At 34.2% G+C, this 25,991-nt stretch overlaps 4 protein-coding genes across 6 annotated transcripts; 2 read left to right on the top strand and 2 right to left on the bottom strand.

The window, feature by feature from the left end:
• Positions 1–819: 819 nt before the first annotated feature.
• Positions 820–8,521, top strand: LOC140962786 (inositol-tetrakisphosphate 1-kinase 4-like). 3 transcript variants are annotated; one of them, XM_073421790.1, is made up of 10 exons: positions 820–1,388; positions 2,656–2,734; positions 3,763–3,795; positions 4,830–4,950; positions 5,154–5,246; positions 5,660–5,779; positions 5,868–6,044; positions 6,427–6,482; positions 6,621–6,705; positions 8,165–8,521. In XM_073421790.1, exons 1-10 carry the CDS (start codon positions 1,174–1,176, stop codon positions 8,260–8,262), a joined length of 1,077 nt encoding a protein of 358 aa, XP_073277891.1. In that variant the 5' UTR covers positions 820–1,173; the 3' UTR covers positions 8,263–8,521. The 3 variants fall into 3 exon arrangements, with proteins under 3 accessions (XP_073277891.1, XP_073277890.1, XP_073277892.1); XM_073421789.1 differs by having other exon boundaries at positions 823–1,388; positions 2,653–2,734; XM_073421791.1 differs by lacking the exon at positions 820–1,388 and adding an exon at positions 2,024–2,123 and having other exon boundaries at positions 2,653–2,734.
• Positions 8,522–9,268: 747 nt separating this feature from the next.
• LOC140962385 (F-box protein SKIP22-like) lies at positions 9,269–11,315 on the bottom strand. The gene has a single exon (XM_073421256.1). It carries the CDS (start codon positions 11,247–11,249, stop codon positions 9,729–9,731), a length of 1,521 nt encoding a protein of 506 aa, XP_073277357.1. The 5' UTR covers positions 11,250–11,315; the 3' UTR covers positions 9,269–9,728.
• Positions 11,316–13,171: 1,856 nt separating this feature from the next.
• Positions 13,172–20,781, top strand: LOC140962734 (vacuolar-sorting receptor 3-like). The gene is made up of 12 exons (XM_073421695.1): positions 13,172–13,671; positions 15,070–15,762; positions 15,839–15,927; positions 16,047–16,116; positions 16,189–16,272; positions 16,363–16,439; positions 16,511–16,592; positions 18,649–18,731; positions 18,827–18,893; positions 19,686–19,814; positions 20,063–20,172; positions 20,444–20,781. Exons 1-12 carry the CDS (start codon positions 13,362–13,364, stop codon positions 20,540–20,542), a joined length of 1,893 nt encoding a protein of 630 aa, XP_073277796.1. The 5' UTR covers positions 13,172–13,361; the 3' UTR covers positions 20,543–20,781.
• A 1,783-nt stretch (positions 20,782–22,564) lies between these two features.
• On the bottom strand, positions 22,565–24,309 carry LOC140963273 (uncharacterized). The gene is made up of 5 exons (XM_073422559.1): positions 23,803–24,309; positions 23,437–23,676; positions 23,265–23,330; positions 22,992–23,057; positions 22,565–22,672 (listed from the first exon to the last, which is right to left on the bottom strand). Exons 1-5 carry the CDS (start codon positions 24,307–24,309, stop codon positions 22,565–22,567), a joined length of 987 nt encoding a protein of 328 aa, XP_073278660.1.
• Positions 24,310–25,991: the final 1,682 nt, after the last annotated feature.

The raw sequence follows: 25,991 nt of genomic DNA, 5'->3' as shown, positions 1-25,991 counted from the left end.
CAATCTACGAAATCTGTGAAGAATTGTTCGTGTCAACATGAGGGAGAGTTTACGTGGCTGCACTTTTTTTTCCTTACTATGGTTTTTATCCCAATGGGTTTTTCCTAGTAAGGTTTTTAACGAGGAAGTATAAAAACACGTAATGAAGACAATCATTATGATCATCATCACAAGGGAGAGTGTTGAAAATTAATATTTTAATATTGAATATTTAAATATTGAATGTTGAATATTTGAATGTTGAAAATTAGGTGTTGAATATTGAAATTTGTGTGTGATGATGAAGGTAATGATGTAATTTATTTTTGGATTATTTGTAAAAATTTTCTATAAATAGATCTCTCATTTGTGAAGAAAATCACAATTGAGTTGAGAGAAAAATATTATAAAGTGTGTAGTGTGATAATTTTGAGAGTTTGAGATTTTTACTTTTTATCGTAAATTTTTACTTTTTCACAACAGAAATAAAGATAATATAGGCATATAAAGAAAAATGTAGTGTGCCATTTACAAATATGTGGGCCCGCTTGATACATTGTAATTGTTAAATCCACTAAAAACATGTTTTTCTTTAATAATTTATTATCATATTAATGAGATGGATTGACATAATTTATTAAAAAAAATATTTTTGACATAATAATTAATATTTTTTCGAAAAATTCCGATTCAGACAAGGATATTTGTGCTCTTGTAAAAATCGAATATATATATTCTTATTCTTAGACAGTAAACAAGCTTCGATCATATGCTGTTTTTAGAATATATATATTTATGATGGGATGGCGCTTGTGGCACATTGCCCGCAGATCCCCTCCCCCAATATCGAAAAAGGGATGCCAACTTGAGGAGCCTACTATATATATCTGCGAAGCACTCGATCGTATATATTCCGTTGTAACTTGTATGCATACATATATATATATATAATTATATTATGTATTATGCCAATAAACAAATATTAATAATTGGGAAAACGATCAAGGATTCAAGCTTTTCATTCCACAAATTAACATTCACTCGCATATAGTTTTGGTATATCTAACAATCCAAGAAAGAAGGCGAAGGATTTGCGACAGTTTTTCAAGATTTCGTGACGAAATCGAGTGGGAATCTGAGGGTTGAATCCGGGAACTAGGGTTTTTAATTTAATCTGGTGAAGCGTTGGTGGGTATGCAGTTGAACGGAGAGATTTCGGATCCATGCATCCGTGATGAGGAAGAAGAGGAGATTGGGGAAACACATGTGAATTCAGCCGGGCCCGACATTTCCTCTTCACCGCCTACGTCTCCGTCATTGTCGCCATCGCCTAGTGTTGTGGTCGGCTGTGCTCTTACTTCGAAGAAGAAGAAGAGTTTCTTGCAGCAGAAACTTATCCGTTTATCCCGGTAACCATTTCAAACTAAATCTGTGAATGCAATTGTGTCTTTTAACCGTACTTTTTTTGTGAAATGAGTGTTTTTATGCCGTTTGATGAGACGTTTCAAATTAATTTGCCCCGGTAGATGTCCGCTGCGTAAATTGTTATTTTGTGTTGCTGAGGTTGTTCATGCTCTAATACATTAAAGATCCTTGCGCCTACAGACCTTCGTGTTTTTGTTTCTGGGAATAATGCTCAGGTGTATTTGAGTTCTTTTTCCATTATATTGTACTCGGATGCTTAGGAATGGCAAATCTTTTTACTATTTTCATTATTATTTAGCGTTCAAGGATAAATGATCCGGTTAAAGTTTTTAGATTTTTCTTAAAAAATCAAAAGGAATTAATTCGAGTACACCAAAATCGCGCACTGTAAGTTTTATTTGGGATTGTTGTGGTGTACGATTTGAACAATTCTTGGTCAATATCTGTTTGACTTGTACATTTACTTCAATGGTTTTAGGAGGAAGTTGTTACTTATTATCGGGTATATTCCATAATAATATTCTCTTTAGGCTACAGTCTGTATCATTGTATGATATATTCCATAATATATGCCTTAACCTACGGTGATTAGTATTTTTTGACTTCTTGGTGATCTTACCAAGTCAATCCTGTTATTTTCCTTGTGCTAGTGGAATACTTGTCCCAGCCAACTTTGTTACTAATGATGAGTATTTCCCTGAAAAGAAATCGTTTTATTCGTTAAGATCTTCCAAATTCAATGTTTTCAGTGTAAAATTTTCAAGTTTCTTGTGTTTCTGCTCTACATCCACTTTTTTATTTCTTCGGAGTAGCCCGAAAGGGAATCATTATTATCGTTATTTTGAAAAGGGAAATGAATTTTCTGTATTTCTCAATCTTTAATTTATGCCACTCTGACTCCACTTTACTCATTAAACCCTTGAGAAATGGCCAATTGAAGGAAACTATATCGTTGGTTGGGAATATGATATATTAGAGCGATGTTCTTAGTACTTTGCCTCCCTCGTCGATACATGGGGAATTGCCTTGAATTGGAATTTGTTACTACTTTTAAATCTCTAGATACTGGTGAAAGAAATAAAGCTATCTAATTTTGCAACCTTTTGTTATACTAGTTATGTGTTGTTAACTATTTTTATCTTAGTTCTATTCTTTTACATCAGCTGTCTGTTTGCAAAATTTGCTTTGAGGTTTGTGTGTCCTAAGATTTCTTTATTGTGTTGTTTGTAAATATAATATTTGATGCAGAAGTAAGGGGATACAATATGTCTCCATCGACTTGAACAGGCCTTTATTGGAGCAAGGACCATTTGACATCATTTTACAAAAGGTAAGAGTTGAACTCTCTGTAAAGTGATTGTATATGTTTTGTAATCCTATTATAATTTCCAGGGATCTGCACTGTAACTATTTTCAGTGCTGAAACAAAACAATGGCAACTCTTCCACCTCCATCCTGTGGATTAAGTCTTATCAAGGAACTTGTAATCTCTATGAGTCAAACATTTAGTTTGTTTGTGCCAAAGAGGTGATATGCAGAGTTAGAAGTCAAAAAATGAATAATGGATAAAAGCTGGCTTTGACCCATTAAACAAACATATGGTTTCAAATGTCCATTGTCGTACTTATCTTAGTCAACAAAAATTCTAACATTTCTCAATATGAATGAATAGTTTTATATCTTATCTCCAAGAGTTCTTTTCTTTTCATCTGTTTACCTCCTTGACTATCTAGCTCAGAAAGCTCTGAAGATTCAGATTGTTGATTTGATATCTCTTCTTATTCACACGCAACTTGCCACTGACATTACCCTACCCCACTGGTTCTTAGCAATATTACCAAAATATACTGGAGTTTACCGCTATTATCCGAATCCAACTCCATGTTATTTGGTAGCTCACTTTTTACAATAGGAGAGCACAGAATCTTAGTTTTTTAAAACTTTCAGCTGTCACAACTCTATCCATTTCCTTTTCCTTAGCTATGTAAAAAAATTAGATTCTGAATTTCTCTGGAATATGAAAATACAAATATGTGATGACTGAAAACGGTATTTTTTTATCCGGCTTATAAAATGTTGACCCTAAAATCCAATGGGAACACTATCTCTGTATATGAATTGGAGAATGAGTTTCCATCTGTTAATTGGTTAAAACCTCTATTTGAATTGAATTTTGTTGCTTGATTTTTATCATGATATATCAATTGTCAATTCATCCTGCCTTCAGCAGGAATTCCTGTCAGTAAAAGGTCTGGCTAATGAACATCATGTTGTTGGCAACCTCATTATTTTCCTGCTGTCATTTCTAGAAGTTTCAAGTTTAACATTTTCTTGATTGATTTTTCCCTTCTCTTTTAGTTAGCTGGAAAAGAGTGGTCCCAGTCTATTAAGGTTCGCGCTCTCAATCTTCGTAGTGTTTTTTACAAAAATTGTATGGAATGACAATTAATTCTTTCCGATGATGCTGTGGAATTGTGTTTCCGATATTTCTAATGTCAAATTCTAGGTGTTCTCTTGCTAGGATAGAGATATAGTCCAGATACTTTATGCCAGGTTATAGTCTGAAGGTGGTAGATTTGGAAGTTGTTTTATATGTGCCCTAAAATCATTATGTCTAATATGATCAGCAGTTTTTTTCCTCTCTTTATCATGATTCACAAATTATAATCAGATAGTCGTGGGTAGTTCCTGAGAATCATATAATGAGAGTTTTAATTTGTGAGATCTGTATAACCTGTCCTGCTGTTGCTAATAATCATGCCAAAAGTCTGATGTATTTTGTTGCTTCTGTAGGTTCTTGCTTTGTTATAGCTGCTTGGTTGATGGGTCAATTTTGCTCGTCATTTGCATTGATAAATGATTTTTGTTGAGTTTTTTTATCGACTACTCTATTATAGATTGCCGAGTGTGTTTTTAGCTAGCCACAACTTGATTTATTTGGTCTAGTGATGCAGTTACTTCCTTGGTTGTAAAATTGTTTTCACAGTTGGATTAATATTATAATTTTGACTTCTTGAAAGCTCGATTGCTGTAAAAATTAGAGTTCTAAAACCTGTTATTTTAGAGAATTCGGGGAATGGAAAGAATGAGTTGTAATTTTTTCCATGTCTAATATTAATGTGGTTTGAGGCGAGACTCCATGAATGGATTCTGCTAGGATATTTTTCTCCATGTTCGTTGGAAGTCATTTTAGTAGTGGCTGTTTGACCAGAAATTAACGTGTAGAATGCAAATTTATCTATTGGTTTAAAAGTGTGAAACACTCAGAGCACTAAAATTAGCAATGCTTTATTCATGCGTGTGAAACATTGTGCCAATTTCTAATCTTGAATGATATCTCATCATAGTGACTAAAAAATGATTTTTATCTTACTGAAACAGCCTCCTTTCAATGGCACTGATGTTTAGTTTTATTTTTAATAAAGGATTATCAGAGAGAATATCCCGAGGTTATAATTCTGGATCCTCCTCAAGCCATAAAACATGTTCACAACCGCCAATCAATGCTTGAAGAGGTCGCTGAACTGAAATTGCCTGATTGCTATGGTACTTTCATTTCTTTGGGGCTGTGTGACATATATTTCTCACCATGTAGGCAGTACCACACCAAAAAAAATGAAAAAACTTAAAAAATGTTGCCTTTCTTCTTACCATGTGTGTTGCTGATGTTAGTATTTTCTCCAAGGTGACTTTTGATGTAATTTTTTATCTCCTTGTCACTAGCTACTTTTTCCTGTGAACTGCAACAGGAAAAGTTTGCGTCCCAAGGCAATTGGTTGTTATGAAAGATACAGCTGCAATACCAGATGAAGTTACTAAAGCTGGATTAAGATTACCTCTCGGTATGCTAGTATTCTTCCATTTTATTTTGGAAGAATGGAAGCTATTATTGCATTGACACTATAAGAAATACTGTAGGAAATCTAGCTTTTACCCAATTCCCTCTAATCATGGAAGGGGGTTTGTTCGTGCTCAGTAAAAGGATCTTGTATTGATTATACAAAAAGGATATTTGTAGTGGCTGTGTATTACTGGAAGAAGCATTCTGTTTCAAAATCAGAATTCTTTTTAATTAAAGTGGTTGAAGATTTCTTCCCATAGAATGTGATGGTGACCTAGTTTGAAATACTAAAATCCGATAATATGTTGTGCGATACATTAGATTTTTCTTATGGTGTCACTCCATGAGTAAATTTTGTATTCTCTGCTGAAATTTTAATTGTTGACATAAACTTTTCAAATGCTATTTTTTCAGTTGTGAAACCTCTGTTTGTTGATGGAAGTGCTAAGTCGCATGAATTATTCCTTGCATACGATCAGTTGTCCCCCTCAGAACTAGAGCCTCCAATGGTTTTACAAGAGTTCATTAATCACGGTATGTGTATTCCTTACTCCTTAGTTCGTCGCCATTATTTTCTGGTGTTGCCTGTATGATTTATGAATGTTCAATTGCTAAATGATAGGCGGTGTTCTCTTTAAAGTTTATGTCATCGGCGAGTCCGTAAATGTTGTCCGGCGTTTCTCTCTGCCTGATATAACCAAATGTGACTTACCTAAAATTTCTGGTGTTTTCCGCTTCCCAAGAGTTTCCTGCGCTGCAGCTAGTGCAGATGAGGCTGATCTGGATCCTGCTGTTGCTGGTGAGTTTGAGTCCCCTTACAGCAGTGATATCTACGCTGTTGCAAATAGGACTTCTTTGGTACTTCAATATATCTTTAGCCAGGTGGTATGTGTACTGGGTGCTCTTTCACCAACCAAAAAAGTGATGATTCATTGGTTCACGGGGACAATAAACCATCACTATCTGAAATGATTTAAACACGATATGCCCCATTCAAGTGTAGTTGCTCAAAAACTTCCATCTATGGCCTTTTAGATCATTGTTTTCTTTTTGTTAATTCACAACTTTCATAAACTGAGTTGGACAAACCATAAGATAATGTCAGCTATGGTTTTGCTGTCTTATTTATGTTTATTCAAAACGTGAAGTTTTATTTCGTAGTAATTCATTGATTGATGTAGAACTTCCTCCAAGACCTTTGCTTGAGGGACTTGCAAGAGAACTTCGTAATCGACTGGTGAATATCTTTCCAACAAAATTTTAATTCCGTTCCAATTTATATGGGAACTTCAGTCTTCTGCTACTTTTGATGCTACAGTATATAAAGTGTCGTTGCCATTTATGTGTGATATGTGTTATTTTACTTGATGTTTAGGGTCTCCGGCTATTTAATGTTGATATGATTAGGCAAAAGGGGACCAAAGATCTGTATTACGTCATTGACATCAACTACTTCCCTGGTAAAGTGATGATATTTGAGTTCATTTGATTTTTAAGTGCTGAATCCTCATAAGCAGTTATTTCGACCCTTGTAGCGTGTTTGTTAAATGAAGTGTATCATCTGAGCTTGTACATGATTTCTTTTGCGGAAAATTACCCTCGCACCTACCTAGGTTTTCCAAATTATAATAACCACCCTTGAGTTTTCTTAACTACAATAACCAGCCCTTAGGCATTACATTGTCCAACAGTTTTTTGGTGTGCTGCTATGAAAAATCTACTGATGTCATCGTATTAAAGGTTTTTGGGAATATCCTCAGGTCAATAATAAGGGTTTGGACAATTTTCCGGACTAAAATGCCCTTTAGGAGCGAAACTGTAATTATAAAATTCCTGGTAAATTAATGGAAAGACTTCGGATCTTTTACAGTTAAAAGGTACAATATTTTCAATCAGTTATAGAAACGCCTAAACTTTAAAAATAATTTACCAAAATATTATACGGACTTGGAATTAATTTACATGGTTACCCAAATGCTGCAACACCACAAGATTTGATATCAGTTATTTGAACGAAATCAAACTCAAAAATTCATTTATTAGCTTACTCTTGTGAGAGAGTTTATTCCTTTTCTTCCATAAACTAACAATAGGAAGTGAAATAAAGAAGGGGATGAGGGTGGCGGCTTAACGATAAGATGGAGGGAGAGGACATAATTGCGGCTATAGGGTGACACTGCTATGGAGGTGGAGAGAAAAGTGAGAGAACAAAAGGGGCTGTAGAACGACAAAGGACGGGGATGAGGGTTGTGGCTTGATGATAAGTTGGAGGGAGAGGACATAATTGCGGCGATAGGGTGACGCTGCTATGGCGGTGGAGAGAAATTTGAAAGAACTAAATTGGCTGTAGAATGAAAAAGGACGTGGTGCAAAGAAAGAACTTGGGGAGGGGGGAGGGATTGTGAGGGAGATGGTAACGAGTGGTATGTCAATGTCAGGAAGAGATGGTGAACGCTGAAATGGGTTGGGAAGTAGCAGTGATGGAAAGGATACGGTGGTGTTGGCAGTTATGTGCTACTGTCGGCGGCCATAAACTAATTTCTATAGTTGGCTAAGGAAGAAGATAAGAGATGAAGGGCAACGATGACGTGTCATAACAAATGCTTTTATATTCAAATTTTCTTTAGACGCAGGGGTGGTTTTTGTAGTTTTTTTAGGAGCGAGGTTTTGTCTTTGTAACTAAACCAGCCTCCATGGATGCCTGTGTAGTTTACCTTTAATCTTTGGTTGTATCTATCCTCAGATCCTGAATCCCTAGATTAGATCATTTGAGCAGCCATTTCCTATTCTAGATTATTGATTTTCTTGTTTTAGGGACCCTTACCGGTTCAAGTACAAAACTGTTTCTTTGTTTACTCCTTTTTTTGGATCATGAAAGTATGAACACGTGAATTGCTAACTTTTTACCCATGTTAGCAGGATATGGGAAAATGCCGGAATATGAACATATATTTACTGATTTTGTTCTTGGTCTGGTGCAAAACAAACACAATAAACAGAGACCTCCTGCAGCGTAGCATCGTGGAAACATGTAAATCTTTGTACATCCTTTTTGTTAGCAGGTTTTACTTGAGACTTTTGCTTACACTGGGTGTGCAACTATAACGTGACAATGTGGTTAAATCTGGGGTACTCGTTACGCAACACCCTGTATATAGGCAATAATTTTCTAGTTACACTAACTGGACTTTAGCTAGTTATGGAACCAGTCCTCGGTAGTCATTTGTTGAATGAAGCGCAGTCAGGAATAATCGAGTTTCTGATTTTTTTCCCCTAGTTTTTCGTGTATTAGCACATCTTTTGATCAACATGGTTGATGTTGCGGCAAGTTTCAGCACTGTAACACATCTGTTTTGTAGCTTATTTTCGCTTGATCTTCAAAAGTTGCATGTTTCATATCATCAAAAGTGATGCGACACTTGATACTAAATCGTGTATGTTAGGCATATATATCTTATAATGAACATTTGGAGTAAATCTTTGATTTGGTTGTCTTTTGTTGTTAGGATAGGTACTATAATCCAACTTTTGTTAAAAATATTTGTACTTAAAAATCACATAAACTCTTATGAGATTATCTCATTTATCAATATTGTGAGATTGATTTTCAATACGATTTAGTTCATGAAAAAATATTGTTTTTTATTTCAAAAATATTAATTCTCATTGTAAATATAGCTTAGGTCAATTTGTTAGTCTGTCTAGTAAAAGACTTATTCTTTAAAAATATCGATTTAATTTTTTTTGCTAAACTCTTTATTAGATTATTATTATTACATATAATTATTGGAAAACAATATGTAGATATAAACTACAATTGGGGGTTTTTGTGACTGATTATCATTAATTTAAAATTTAATTAATGATTATAATTATGTCCTCACTTGTGAATTTTCACGTGTCTAATTTCGGATTTTTTTAATTTTTCGCTTGAGTTTTATGAACTTGGTATAAATTTTTATAATTAGTACTATGATATAGATTAATAGTCCAACATGTAAAGGAAAAAAAAAAAGTCGATCCAAGCACAAACCCGAGAATTTCTTATTTACTGTTTATTAATGAGTTGATTAGTTAGTAAAAATAATAATAATTTTTTCAATTTGCATTGGGAGTCTTCTGTCTGTTCAGATTCCAAACTCAACCGTCCAAATCTTGGTCAAATTCAGACTTCGTGTATTTTTCTAACATGGCATCCAAAATCTTTGGTTTTCGAGAATAGATTCTATGTAGAATAAAACTCTCGACGTAGTTTTTATATTTGGATAGCATGTCGTAATATTGTGAAACCTATGCATTTTGAAATCATCCGACGATTATTACTCACTGAGTATGACAAACACATGGCGTTTCCCCACCACCATCCATTCCCATAAATATGATGAATTTATAAATCAAAAGGCAACTTTTCCTTACTCGCGTTCAACAACGGTTATTACTACCATAAAAGCTAAACAAACGGCCATTAAACCACCTTCTACTTTCAGATAAGTTCCACGTTGTTTTGCCCTCCAAGTCTACAGCGAGGAGAAAAATTCTGAATCCGAGGATTGACCGGAAAACGGAGCCTGGCAAGTGTATCATCCCCAAGAACGGGCCAAATATCGTGTGGACCGCCTATTACTCGAGGTACCTGAGGGGTAAAGAATGGGTTCAGATGTCTTGTACTCCTAGGTGCTGCTCTGATCCTCCTTTCCTCAACTTTCCCCAACTTCTCCCTCTCCCAAGCCACGGCAAACGCCTTTTTCCAACTAGCATATCCCTCCGTTCTCTCATTTTGAAATTGCTCATTAAACTTCAACTTCCACAAGTCATCGCTTGATGCAATGTATCGCAGTTCCGAGCACACACAGCTTATTTTAGCTACATCAACACCAGGCAGCAACTCCATGATTTCCATTTTTAGATCAGTGGGTAGTCTTATAAAGCAGGGAGGTAGTTCTACACCAGTTTTCTCACATAAACCAATCAACAATGGTAATGCAAGATTGTCTTTTACATCTCTCCAAAACTTAAACAGCTCTTTCTCCGGTGACGTAGTTGAAACACCTCCACCGAATCCTTTCAAACTTTCGGTCACACCACAATTCGCCCAAACAACATTCAAAAGTGGCACTAGTTGATCCTCATTCAATTTTAAAAAGTGTGTACCGTGTCCCCTTGATTCATTCCTTAATGATCCATAAACAGACATGAACTTCCCTAAGCTGTGAAATTTCAAGACAATGCTGTCAATTCCATCACCCCGGGCAACAATATCTGGCAAAGTGTAAGACACTGACGGCATAAAACCACCTGAAGGCCAATCATTAAACTGAAAACCACCAACTTGCTTATTTGAATTTCGATCAAATCCCACAAAACCAGATTCTGAAAATACCGCATGAATTGCCACTACAGTCAACTCGTGATCACGTCCACAATCATCATTCAACTCGTCCATGAATACTTTCCTCAAATACCCAGGTACAGAAAATGACTCCTCGACTACGTCTGCTGAAAACCCACCACTAATATTGTAATTTTCATCAAAACCATAATCTAATTCCATGCAATCCGTAGATTCCTCCAACTGGGTTGCCGTATCTAGTGTTTTCCTTTCCAGCCCATCAAACTCAGAAATCTTGGGTTCGCTGGGGCTATCACCGGCATTCAAATCTTGAGAAGCCTCAGATTCCAAGGAGGGATGAATATCTACGGACTTCGAATCATTACCAACTTCTTGCTCCGAAACAGGCAGATGATTCTGCACTAAACCAGGGTCGAGGGTGAAGAATATAAGATCACCAGCGGCGACCCCTAAAAGCTGGAGAGAGTCCTCACCACCAGGCGAGTCGGATCGAAGCTCGTCTTTTCGATTCAGGGATAGGCGAATCGAAGCAGGCGACGGGAAATTCGGGAGGTTTTGTGAAATAATCTGCTTGAGTTGACGAAGGGTACATGGATTTGGGGCTTCCATTTTTAGGGTTTCTTTGGATTCAATTGACCTGAGCCTGAGTTTCATGGTTTGGAGCTTCGAGAATCTGAAACCGGAGAAGCAGGAAATTGGAATTGATTTTGGGAAAGTTGATATTTATCCAGTGAAATTGCTAAAATAAAATAATTTTTTTAACAAATATAATTTTCATCAATTATATAATAAGATATTTTTTATATAAAATAGATAATAAAATTTTATATGAATTTATTGTGAGATTTTGATAAATATAGTTTTTTTTTTTGTGTTATAAGAATTATTGTACAAATCTTGATGTACTTGTAACATGACTTGAAAAAAAAAATAGTATCATTTAAAATTAATTTGAATTCAGCATAATTTATTATTTTTTAATAAGAACCATGAAAACATGAAATTTAAATGATATTATATTTAAAATTATCAAATTGTCATTTTATTATTATTTTATCAACTAAGTATTGTAATAATATTCTTATTCTGATAATTGTTTTGAATCTCTCTCCATTGATTTGCTTTCTAAATTCTATAGGATTTGCATACTCTCTAAATCACTTAATTTCAATTCTTTAAACCCAATAATTTCAACCGTACTATATTAAAAATTACAAACAATATCAAAAATATAAATAATCATTTATTGAAATTTAACTTAAAATAACATTCAATTTTTATCTAAAAAAATTACAACAACGCAAGCATTACGTTCGATTGTTCTATCCAATAAGAACAATTATCACACACAACACGATTTTTTACTGCAGTGACTCCACATCGATTCCGGTTCGACTAGTCCGTTAAGCATGTATAGTTGAAGTACATAAGGCTGATCAACACTTTTGATTTGCTTAGGGATCAATAGATGATGTTGGTCCAGATAGAGTCATGGCTTTGAAAATTCGAGCTTTAATTGATTCTTCGATGTATTTAAAATTTATGAATTCTCTTTAATGAATGAATGTTATTCTAAAAAAAAATTAATTTTTGATAGGAAAAATAATGAGATAATCATATAATGAGTTATTCATTGATTTTCTCTATGTGACTTCGAAAGAAACTGCTTCAGCTTCAGCCACTCAAATTTTTTGTAACAATCTAAACAATTATATCATCATTTCGAACTTAACTTTTTCCAACACTTTAGCTATCTAAATTTATTTGGAATTATCTCTCTTAACATGTTCACGAATCACTTCCATTACAATTTAAAAATGAGAAGTACTTAAAAATAATAAAGCTTTAAAAATCTCATAATCAATATTCAATTTTTATTCTATTTCAAATCATACAACTATCATTGGACACAAGATAAATTGCTTATAGCAGATATTTTGTCAGACGGTCTCACGAATCTTTATTCTTGAGACGTGTCAACCATATTCATATTTACAATAAAAAATAATACTTTTGACACAAAAATAATAATTTTTAATGAGTGACACAAATAAAATATGTATCTTACAAAATTGATCCGTGAGACTGTTTCACATGAATTTTTTGAATTGTTTAAAATAAAGCTTTAAAACTCAAGTATGGAAATACGTTGATAGCTTTTGTGAAAATCAAACAATAATAAGACGATCTCACGGATTTATAACAGTGAAACGGATCTACTCGATCCATATTTGAAGTCTGACATAAAAAAATAACATTTTTCATGGATAGATTGGTGATTTGTTACTTTAATTTATTTTCTACTTTATTTTCCTAAACGAACAATTTGTTTAGCAATAAATTTAGGAATTATAATCATTCAAAAAAAAGTTAGGAATCATAAAAATATGTTGATAGATACCATACAAATTGAAAGAAGTATTTTAACTAGCTTAATGGCGTTCTTCAATTTATGAAACTTAATAATTTTTAGAAAAAATTAAATAAAATAAAAAAAATTCTCATTATTTTTATTTTTATTTTAATTTTGAAATATTTATTTTAATATTAATATTCCCATAATTGAGAGAGGACAGTTCTTGCTATAAGTACGACTTCCTTCCCTGTCAACCAACTCTCACGCACAAAAGCGCGTGTTTTCACGGCACCTTCACATTATAGGAACTCCATGAAATCAATTTCAAGGAAAAATATAATAAATAGCATATAGCTAAGCTGCAATTGCAAAAGCCTGGAACTTCCTTCTTCTTGATTCTGTTCGAGCAAATGGGTTCTTTTAAAATTCCAAGGTCTGCAATCTCACTGGGGTTTTTGCTGCTGGCTTTCGCAGAATCAGTGATGGGTCGGTTTGTTGTGGAGAAGAACAGCTTGAGGGTGACGTCACCGGAGAGCATAAAGGGGATTCAAGACAGTGCTATTGGAAACTTTGGGATTCCGCAGTACGGGGGAAGTATGGCAGGAACTGTATTGTACCCAAAAGATAACAAGAAAGGCTGTAAAAAATTTGACGATTTTGGGGTTTCTTTCAAGGCCAAGCCTGGGGCTCTGCCGAATTTTTTACTTGTTGATCGTGGAGGTATCTGTTCTTTTACTTGTTGGAGATTTCGGTTTTGTTTTCTCTTGTCGGTTACTTTAAACCGAAATTTCCATTGTGATATCTAGAGTTGCCATTTCTATTATCTTGCTTATTTCTCTGTTTCAGTTTATGATGTGGGTTATTTTTACTTTTAAAGAAGTATGCAGTGATTGAGCTTCTTGTTTGAGGTGTGAATTGTTATTTTCTTGTGCATGTCCTTTAGTACATTGTCGCTAGTTTGCTGGTTTGAGGTTGAATTTGAGAAAGCTCGTCTTTAGAGGATAATTGTTTATTTGAAGTGGATTTTGATTTTATGGAAAAGACATCCTTTTGGTAATTTCTGATAAATTTCCCTTTTCAGTATTTAAATAAATGATCTATCTGGATAGGTTATTTTGATTTGCTTCTGCCTTTATATTCAATCACATTCTCATTTTGGGCAAAATAATTGTCTGCTTTGGAGGAATACTTTTATATTTTTTTTAATCATCATTTGTTTTGTTTGAATTATGGAGTTGAGGAATATTTTTTTAAGTTTGTCTTATCAAATCATGGCTCATGCACATGAAAAGATTACCAGTTTATCTCTTAATTCATGGGTAGAAATCTACAAATGTAGTGGTTTCGAAACTCTCACTCAAGCATGTGTATAGTGTGGATCATTCTCGACTTGCCTTTTATAGCTCTTCAAAGATCTTTTTGAGTAAGCTCTTTCTAAGAATGTTAATCAGTTGAGGCTTGGATGGAAACTAAGTCACATACATGTTGCCACTCTCGGACTTCTCATGAATGAAATGTTGGTATTAAAGGCTCAGTGATGTGGATTGAACTTCTCTAGATTTCTACATGGAAGTTGAATTCTACATACATAATATGTTCCCTTTTGTGATTGCAATAAGTTTAGTCTCTTGGAAAATGGAATTTCTAGTGGCGAGGAGGTGATTCTGATGAGCTAACAAGAACCACTCTTTCTGGCTTAGTTACTTCAGGGTTACAGCAACTTCTCGAATTGGATTCTTAGTAGGACTTAGCGTTAGACTACTTTAACGTTTGCTGAAAGCTGGATAATTTCTTATTACCAAAGGATTCGGAGATTCATTCAAAGCATGAAAATAAAATCAGAAAGCGTAAGCATAGCTTGTCAATCTATCCCTTATTTTTCTTGGGAGAAATCCACCATGTCCTGATTTCCATAGTTTAGAATGTTCAATTTTTCTACAATTTCACCTTTCCTGTTATTAATTAATGCTTGGAAATGTTGACAACCATTTTAATAGCATAGCTTGAGAAATTCTGATTAATGTTAGTCTCTTAAGATACTTCACTAGGTACAATTGCACATGCGTTTAATAAGACATAAGTTTACGGATCTTTTTCTTGGCTTGCTATGGCACGCAGATTGCTTTTTCGCTTTAAAAGTCTGGAATGCCCAAAATGCTGGGGCAGCTGCAGTTCTAGTAGCCGATGACGTCGAGGAAGCATTAATAACTATGGACTCACCTGAAGAGGATGGTTCATCGGCAAATTATATTAAGAACATAACAATTCCATCAGCACTGATTGACAAAAGTTTTGGAGAAAAATTGAAGAAAGCAATCGGTGGGGGAGATATGGTGAATGTGAATCTTGACTGGAGGGAAGCTGTTCCACACCCAGATGATCGAGTGGAATATGAACTGTGGACTAATAGCAATGATGAATGTGGCGTTAAGTGTAATATGTTGATGGAGTTTGTAAAGGATTTTAAGGGAGCAGCTCAAATTCTTGAGAAAGGCGGTTATACTCAATTTACACCACATTATATAACTTGGTATTGCCCACAAGCATTTACCATTAGCAAACAGTGCAAGTCTCAATGCATAAACCATGGAAGGTATTGTGCTCCGGACCCTGAACAGGATTTTAGCACAGGCTATGAAGGAAGAGATGTGGTTCTTGAAAATTTGAGACAGCTTTGCGTGTTCAAAGTGACCAATGAGACCAATAAACCATGGATATGGTGGGATTACGTTACTGACTTTCAAATTAGATGCCCCATGAAAGAGAAGAAGTACAACAAAGAATGTGCAGACAGTGTTATAAAATCTTTAGGTAAGGTTTTCCATTTCTCATATTATATTGCCACGTTCATTACTGAATGTCAACATACTGTTGTTTATTCCTTAAGGTCTTGATCTGAAAAAAATTGAAACGTGCATGGGTGATCCTGAGGCTGATTCAGACAATCCAGTTCTTAAGTTAGAACAGGATGCACAAGTGAGATTTTGTGACCAACTTTTTTGACATCAGTTTTTCATCATATTGCTGCATGTGTTTATTTCATATTTTTATGTGAATAGCATTCATTGTGTGAGAACTAAAATATGTACTTATAGATTGGAAAAGGATCGCGGGGTGATGTGACCATATTGCCCACGCTTGTTGTCAATAATCGACAATATCGAGGTTAGACTGTACTATATTATCTTTCCTTTTAGCAGTAAATTTATTATATTGTGTTATATGGTTACTTTTCAGGGAAATTGGAGAAAGGTTCTGTTTTGAAGGCTCTCTGTGCAGGTTTTGAGGAAACGACAGAACCATCTGTTTGTCTGAGTGGTGGTAAGTAATCTCCACTCTGAGGAAGATTTTAACGTCTTTAGCTTAATTGGTTTTATGATAAAGTTGGAGCTTATGATTTTTTGACTACAGATGTAGAAACAAATGAGTGCTTGGATAATAATGGTGGCTGCTGGCAAGACAAGACAGCTAACTTTTCAGCTTGCAAGGTACTTTTTTCAATTGCTGAGTAATAAAAATGAGTGTTATGGTATTTGGTTTTGACGATGTTTATATTCAGGACACATTTCGAGGAAGAGTGTGTGAATGCCCTGTAGTTAATGGTGTGCGGTTTAAGGGAGATGGCTACAGTTCTTGTGTCGGTATGTAAGTGAATGCAATTTGTTCTTTTTCTTTGATATGGTTAGTTACATAATTTTATCAGAAAGTGCTTTATGCTTTACTTTGCTACGGAATGAGCATTTTGCTTCAGATATAGTTTCACATGAGTAAAACATGAAATATAATGTATTTTTAAACATGTGTCATTTCACACAATAAGAAATTTATTCTGTCCACATCCACCTTGGAGATTTCTTTGTCAATATATTCTCCACTTATGTCTGGTTACATCGATGTGACTCAAATAGGAGGAATAATATCCAAACAACAGAAAATTTTAATGGAAATATCTTGAAAACACACCCCCGGCGCTCTTTCCAGCTGAAAACTAAAAATAGAGAGGAGATAAAGTGGAAAAATAACCGGACATCTGAAAGCCCATAAATCATGTAATTTATTATTCCACTATTTTTACACTTCTTTTGGTATTACAGTAAACCAAAAAAGAGAGATATTGACCAGTCTGAGTTGGCATGAATATGTTCTCTATTTGACCGACGGTGTTTTCTCACATCAGAATTATGTTATTTTCGCATATACTTTATATGAGACCATATAAACACAAATTGTGTATTTTGATTGCTGCTAACGAGAATAACAGTTCTTGCTTCTTCAAATCTCTACCAATTATTTTCTTATTTTTTAGCGAAGTTACTTGATTGTTTACTGGTGTACACATCTGTTTTGTATGTATATATTTCTGTGAGAAAAGGTTGAGTAAAATAATTCTCTTCATATATTGATTCATCCAGGAAATATTTCTGACTCTCATCTCTGGCCGAAGCATTGGATGCTTCAAGCAGTTTGGACATTGTGAAGCTAATGTTTTAATCTTTTATGTGATGCATATTTCAATCACACATTCACACTCGCCTTGGTCTTCAAATTCATATAATCATATCACAAAGTTTGAGTGTTCTAAATGGCGGGCAAGGTGGCCATCAACCGCACCGCCTTTGCCTTAGGCAGTTTTGTAGGCGGTCAAAAGTGAGCCGGGGCAGGCGAGGCGGGCGGGCGAAGGGGTCAAAATTCAACGGAATTTAAAAAACCCTAATTATTAATACATTATACACTTTCTATTCAAAACATAATAGTCAACCCAATCACCCACATTTAATTTCTGTATATGTTGCATGCTTATATATAAAAATAGTAAAAATAAATTCAACCACCTATGCTTATATATAAAAATAGTAAAAATAAATTCAACCCCGCCTCCGCCTCCGCCTCCGCCTCCGCCTCCGCTTCCGCCTCTGCCTAATGCCATTTACAATGCTGCAAAATTCTGGTTGCTCCATAAATCTTCATTGTTGTTTGATTACAAAATTTGTCACCCAAAGATGATTTCAGGATAAATAGTCTTAAAAGGCTGAGTTGCTCCATTTATGCCTCTCCACCGCAAATCGGCACTATATGGTGCTTATCTATGTGAAATCACTCTTCCACATTGTAGATGGGTGTTTTATGCTTGTCGTTTTGTATGTTTAAGGTAAATTAAATGGAAAAAACACAAGGAACGAAAAATATTGGTCACACTAGAGTAAAATGGTATTGCTCTATCTTGACTCACAATTCAAGTTTTCTTTTAAGAAAGATAAAAATTATTCTACCAATGGAAACTAAGGCTTGGGGAATGGAATTATAGAACCTAAACAGGGAAGGCTATGCGGCAACTGAAGTTGGATAGCACTGTCGTCTCCTAGTATTTATACAGCTTTTTTCTCTATTCTTAGAGATCAACCTATGATGTGAGAAGACGTTGAAAAAATAATTCTCCTCGTTGAAGAATTCATCCATAAAATGAATTCAGTTTATAGCCAAAATATGAGTTTATGGAGACAAAAATAGGTATTAAAATTATTTTCAGGTTACCTTTGATTGCAGGCAACATAACCCCTTTCACCATCCCTTGATCGAGGGTCAGACTCATATTTGTGACCGTTCCAAAGGATTCTGATCCTTGATTTGTTTCTTTTTTGTACGAATATCTCAAGGCATTGCAATGAGATTGTCTAATATTCCTTTTTCCCCATGCAGCAAGTGGGCCTGGGCGGTGCCAAATCAGTAATGGAGGCTGTTGGCACGAAACCAGAAATGGAGTCACTTTCTCTGCTTGTTTGGTTTGTATTTTTTTAATTTTTTAATTGTATTTATATTGTTATTATTTTTTGTCAGACAATTGATTCAGATGGGAATCCCTGTATTATATATGTAGGATGATGAGGAGGGAAAATGTGCATGTCCTCCAGGATTTAAAGGTGATGGCGTTAAAACATGTGACGGTAAGGTGTTTTTCATATCACATACTAATGGACCTGATAACATCCATGTTTGAGCACATCTCAATCCACTGTTTGTCATTAATCTAAACCTCAATGCAACACAGATACTAGTACAATGTTGTTCATTTTAAATGTGAACGACTCCCTGGCGCCTAATACTAATATCCATATGCTAAGTCATAAATACCATTTACTAGCATGCACAATAAGTCATAAATACCATTTACTAGCATGAACAATGAACCCATCTTCACTTGGTTTTTTTGGAATTTATATTACATTTTTAAAAGGACATTGTGGAATTATATTGATGGAAATATATTTGAGAATTTTAATAATTGCCTGAAGTTGTTAGGAATTATGTCTTTAAAGCAGACACTAAGTTCCCCGTCATTTATTGTCAATCCTGGGTCTGAAACTTTGAATTAGAGTTTATGTTGGATGTGCCACATCGACTGTATTAAGTTCTTGGGAGTTGTATATATGGACTTCGACAATCATCCTCTTGAGCTAGGTTTTTGGGTGGAATCTGGACCAAGTTCATAATCTTAACATGGTATCAGAGTCCATATCCAGCGTCATGCGTTGGACTCCCTAATAGGCCACTCGCTAATGTTTTGTAAACTTCACGCTCTAGACGTTCATTCATGGGCGTGGAGGTGTTAGATGTTCCACGTCGGCCGGATTAACTTCTTGTGACTTGTATATAAAAGTCCATAATCTCAACAGTTTACACCATCATATTCTCTTGGTTTAACCTGTGTCCATGTTGAATTTTCTTCTAAAAAACAGATGTTGATGAATGTAAAGAAAAGAAAGCGTGTCAGTGCCCAGAATGTAGCTGCAAGAACTTGTGGGGAGGTTACGGATGTACCTGTAGTGGGGATCTGTTATATATCAGGGACCATGATACATGCATAAGTGAGTTCATTTACACATCACACTGTGTGTATGTAGGAAAGCAGCAATTGTCCTTGCTATGATGCGTGTTTTTTCGTGTGAACTAGGTTGAAACAATTTTAGAGTATTGTACATTTTAAAATATTTTAGTTGTATGATCAGTATTGGGTTAGGTCATTTGGTGTAGCAGACTAGCAACAGACGCAGGTTCAACAGTATCTAAGGTGCATGTCTAAGACTCACATTTTTTAATTCTGTTTCTTGTGCAGGTAAGAGGGCTACCGAAGTGAAGTCTGCTTGGACAGCTGTTTGGATTGTTATGATTGTATTGGCCATGGCTTCTGGTGGGGCGTATCTCATTTACAAGTATAGGTTGAGGGTGAGTTTTCTACACGTCAATGTTCTATAAAATTGTTAGTTTATCCATTTGACCTCAAAAGTTGAAATTTCTCTGTATATTCTTCACTTCCTTATTTTGAAATGTACACTCCGAACATGTTAATGTAGATAACAAATAGGTTCTTTTTTGGAGAAGCTGAACATTGAACATTATTGATGGTGATTTTGTTAATTGGAACTGGAACTGGAACTGGAACTGGAACTTCAGTCATTTTGTGATCAGCTCATCTTTTGCCTTTTTTCATTTTCAGATGTACATGGACTCGGAGATCAGGGCTATAATGGCACAATACATGCCTCTAGACAGCCAAAACGAAGTTCCCAATCATGTTAATGACAATCATGCTTGAAACTGAATCCTAACAATTATTCTATTGCAAGGGTGATGTGGGGACTTGTAGCACTGACCTTTGTCTCCATCATAAAGTTTTTGAAGGTATAATTATCTGGTTTTGTAAAACTTGTTTCACAATAACTGAACATGTCCAAATCACGATCTTGTTAAGGTATAAGAAAAGGTCATCACTTTGTAAATTTTATCATGTGACAGGTTGTGCCCTCTTTAATTAATCGAGATCCCTTAGTCGTACGTGACTTTTTCTTCCTATTTTATGTACGTCGTGACTGCACATTTCATGTTGAGAGAGTCAAACGTTGTATCGATGAGCCAGAGTCTGAAATTTTTTAATATACAGCATGTGTGTTTTTGGAATGATGGTGCTTGAGAATTTTGTTGGTTCAGATAATGTTGTTTTGAGCATTGAGCATTAAATTGCATAGATCTCAAGAATTTCTGACACAGTCACATAGATGAAACTTATATTGGGTTTGAATCATATTACAAAATTTAGTTTGATCTGCTAAACTATATATAAAACGCAATCCAAAGCGTACCAGAAAATATTGTGCATCAGTTCCACTAGCTTGCAAGGAAAGTGGATCTACTCATCTACACGCTTTCTTGATGTTCAAGATTTTCTATTTGTGTCAGATTTTATATCACATATAGACAGTAGTTATATTCCTATTCAAATAAATTTAGAATAAAGTTCAGAGGGTCAGTGATCATTATGCAATAATGTGATTACAATCTGCTTGCATGATTTATCATGGAGATGATCTAGTCTATTTTAAGGTTACCAAGTGTATACTTTATGGGAAAACACCGATAATTAAAATCTCCAAGTTGGTTTAGCTAGTTTTTGTGGTATCATATATAGTCCATGTAACTTTACATGATATCATTGCATCGAAGTCTAAGAGCAGTCCTAATTAAAGTGACGTTTTTTTCCCTTTGTGAGAAGGTTTTGTTCCTCTTTCACTTCTCGATTATGGTCGTTTTATGTAATTGCCATATTTGTTTTTATTTTTTATTTTTAAAGAAAGTTGGGGAAAAATTGTACACACTCTTGTGAATAAGTGCAGGTTAAGAATTTTTTGCTGTGTAGAAAAATGAAGACTATTTTTTGTTGCCTACTTTTGACTCGAGATAGAAGTGGCGTCGAAATGGAAAAAATATTATAATATGATTACTTTTGTAAAGATCGTGTTACTATACTTCTAAGATAATTATCTAAAAACGTCACACTTAATTAACAATTTTATGTCAAACTTTGACGGATTGGATCGTAAGTCAAGTTGATAAAGAATATTTCGAGAATAAAAATATTTATTTTGATTTTTTGTATACGTAAAAGTAACAGATAAAAGCATTATTTTGGACATGATTTCTTTTTAAAAAAATTGTAATAATATTCCCAAATTGTTCATGAAGGGTGATTCTTGATTGTCTGAAATCATTTAGAGCAAAGAGGAGAGATCATGGTCAATCATGAGAGTCTCAATCCCAATGAACATTAATAACACCAAAGAAGTAGTGTGATTTTTAAAATAAACCTTGTTTAAATAATAATTAATAGATATAACTCACACACACACACACACACAAATATATATATAAATTATATATATATATATATATATAGAAAATTAATTATGTTATATATATGGATCGATAGTACTGAATTGATCATAGATTATGTCAATATACCAGTTAATGAAAAACTACATAAACTATATATTTTCACAATACAATTCTTTTCCTTAACTCGGCCTTTTGTACAATTCAAAGGTCAAGCAAATTTGTATAAAAAGGGGTATAAGAAAAATGAAATCCATTTCTATATATATAATAAAAAATAACGATTACGAAAAAAATCACTTCGTAAATGGTTACCATGCATGCATGCAAGGTATGCGGTGTTTATTCATTCGCACAAAATGTGATATCTTGTTTGGATCCCCTGTTTTTGAGCCACATTAGGGTTACGATCGATAATCCGGGTTTGGTGTCGGGCAGAATCCTTCATTGTTTAGGGTTTTTGTGATTTTGGAGCTTTGATCCTTAAATCAAGCGCCTCTATGTCCATTCCATTATAAGCAATGGGAGCATACATCCATAACTCATCAGAACTCAGAAGCTGTAAAAAGAAAGCCAATATTGAGATCTTGAAAGATAAATTATTGGAATAAGTTGTCTGATTTTTCTTTGAAATACACATTTCAATTTCCAAACTAATAAGTTATGAAAATTTAAGATTTTTGAACCTATGGATATATGATATATTAGTTGGATGTTCGTCACGTTTCTGGTATTTATTGGCAAATCAACTTAGACATACATAATATAATAAAAATATTGAAATGCATTGAATTTCTACCGATCGATTTGTGTATTATATTTGGGAAAAAGGGAAGAAAAAACAAAGAAAAAAGAATTCGAGACTATATATTTCTTACCTTGATCTGAAGTTGCAAGAACTTTACATATTCCACAGCCTCTTCAAGCATAGTACTGATATCAACCTGTTATATAAGGAGAAAAAAACCCAGTTAATTCTCAGATCCTCCTAGGAGCATGTACTCAAAATTCAGTCCATAAATTTTTAGAGAATATATATAAATTTTTTGAATATTTTAATTTCAGGGAATAATTTACGTGTGGACATCCACATTAATCTATGCAATAGAATTATATATAGATCAACACCAGTTTTTATCAACTGTACTCACCTTAGTTCCGTTGGGAACCAGACCCTGCAAGATTCTCAATCTCTCGTTGATTTTCTCTCTTCTTCTCTGCAAATTATAAAGTAAGACAATTTAATTAGTTACTCAAACATCTAAATTATTGAATGATATTTTAAGATTCAAAATTGCAAAGACCCTAAAGATATGTACGTACTCTAGCATAAAGACTCTGAGGGTCAGTTGCTGAACCCCGGCTGGCCCGAGCCTTTCCACTGCCTTTCGAGTCTGAACTGGAAGGCAACCCTCCGTTTAGTTCGTGTGAAGTACCATAGGCTGAATCATCTTCCGTGCTGCGGCTGCTTGTGCTATGCCTCATAAGTTCGGTATTACTGCAGTCGTTATTGTTGTTATCGTCAAGAATCTTCATCTTAATGTTTCTCTTGTTCTTGTGAACCTAAATAAACAAATGAAAAGGTAATTAAATTATAAAAAATCAACTCCTTTCTCCTCTTTGAACCTAGTATATGATCCATGTATCATAAAATAAAAAGATGGCAATAAGTGTATGCATGGTACTTACTTCTGTAGGCATTCTAAGTCTTTTCTTGGATGATTCCCTAGGGTTGCAGCTGAATCTATCTTGTTCTGATGGCAAAGACATTGGCGCTTCGGGCAGGTTTTCGTTTAGTCCTACACTGTCTCTACTTGTTTCCTGGTATGGGAACCCATGATCCCCTTTCATGACATTATTATACGTCATTGAATGACACCAGGAACCGTCGTTTTTAATCTCCTTTAAACCGTAATCCGTTGCCATTGGATACCATGTTTCATGACTTGAGAAGGGACGAAGAATATCATTCCCCTGTGATGCTTCTATTCGACGATCATCGGTCCATTCAGAAACAGCCATAATCGACCCCTGATCAGGCCAAAAAGTAGAATAAATTGAGAAGTTAGAACTACCCCATATGTCATATGTATCCGAGGAGTTTCGAAGTAAACTCGACATGAAATTCCCTTCATCTGAGCACGTTCCATTGAACGAACCCCATTCCCCTTCATACACTGCACCAAGAAGTTCCATAGATTTTTTTTTTTTAAAAAAATATCTTGAAATTTTAAACAATAGATAGGTGTCTTGGTTCTTAATTAGTTGCTAGGTTTCTTGAAAGTGTTGAGAGGTGGAGAAGACATTATTTATAACCTTAACTAGCTAAGGATAAATTATATTATTTGGTTAATTATTATACTGCTTGGTTGTTGAATGCAAGCAATACGTGCTCATAACTTATTATCAAGTATTAAAATATTTAAAAATCAAAAATTCATTTATCAAACCATGTATTATTATCCTTTGGTATTTTATAAAATTAAAACAATATATGAGATAAAAACAAAACCTAGAAGCACATGACTTAGGCCTATAATAAAGAGATATCATCTTCATTTACTAATTAACTCAGCGATTACGGTGGATGTTCAGTATATGAAATTTCTATATATATCGACTAATTATTACACAAACGCATCCCTAATTAAGAAACACATTACTCTCCTAAACCTATATATATAATTAATCATTATCAGATTACAACATTATTCTTAATTAATTAATATTTTGTTAAACCCTAGATGATATACATATCTGGTGAGTGAAAGTGACATCATCTACAAGAGAAAACTGAACGTGGAGATGAGTCGGACAACCGCGTATATCATTTTCTGCAAACCCCAGCAGACATGATCTCTCCCAGCTTAGCTCCTGTCCTAATGCTAGCTCCAAAAAACCTTAAAAAATATCTAAATCTTGATACTCTAATACATATACATATATAAAGAGAGAGTGTATAATGTTTAGAACTCCAACTACATTACAAGATTAAGAAGTGTTACATGAATTAGTATATATATGGAACAATTCTCATGTTTCCTGCTTGAAAACTGAATTGTTAATACTATTATTAGACATCGTTTTGCTCGTGGAATGAGTATAATGAACGGACGATAAATCAATCTATATGGATAATATAATAATTTATAACTTTGATCTTTTATAAAACTTGAGTCAAACGTCGGATAAAATGAAAAATAATTAATGTCTCATTTGTTTGCGGCAAACGGTGTGACGATGAAATTAATAATATGTTTAGAGCTCCAAGATTCAAACTTGAGATCCTGCTTTAGAAAATCGGAGCAACAGCTCCAACCAACAAGTGTTTGATTAGTATAGAAATACTTTTTTGAGCGAGTGATATTGTCAAGAAGATTGAGTACATGATGATATTTATGTTAAAAAATAAAATCTAAATCCATGTTTAATTTTGATTTGACGAATTAAAGATAAGCATACGACATTTTTTTTAAAAAAAAAGGTCTCTGTATGTGGAATTTGGAAAGAATCCAAGAACTTGTATAGCTGTCCAAACATTTATGGTACACTTTACCATTTTTTTTATTTTTTTAAAGGCCATTTGCGTAATCAACTTGCTATCTTTGTTTTTAAAAAATTTATTGTGATTATTTTTTTTAGCTTTTAATAATATAATACATAGATTTTTGTTTAAGATCACTAATATATATTAAATATGTCATTTTTTAAATGGTGCCACTTAACATGTAAACTAACGGTGGGTTCTTGGAATAAAAATACCATATATTAATATAAAAGGTGTACATTGAATTTCAAGATAAATTGTAAATTGGCAGTGTTTTGCCACTATCTTTCCTTGATTAAAGTCCTGATCCCATACGAAGCAAAAGTTTTAA

This window comes from Primulina huaijiensis, chromosome 17 (genome assembly GCF_012295235.1).
Source record: "Primulina huaijiensis isolate GDHJ02 chromosome 17, ASM1229523v2, whole genome shotgun sequence".
Taxonomy (NCBI): domain Eukaryota; kingdom Viridiplantae; phylum Streptophyta; class Magnoliopsida; order Lamiales; family Gesneriaceae; genus Primulina; species Primulina huaijiensis.
This window is presented reverse-complemented; position numbering and strand designations above follow the sequence as displayed.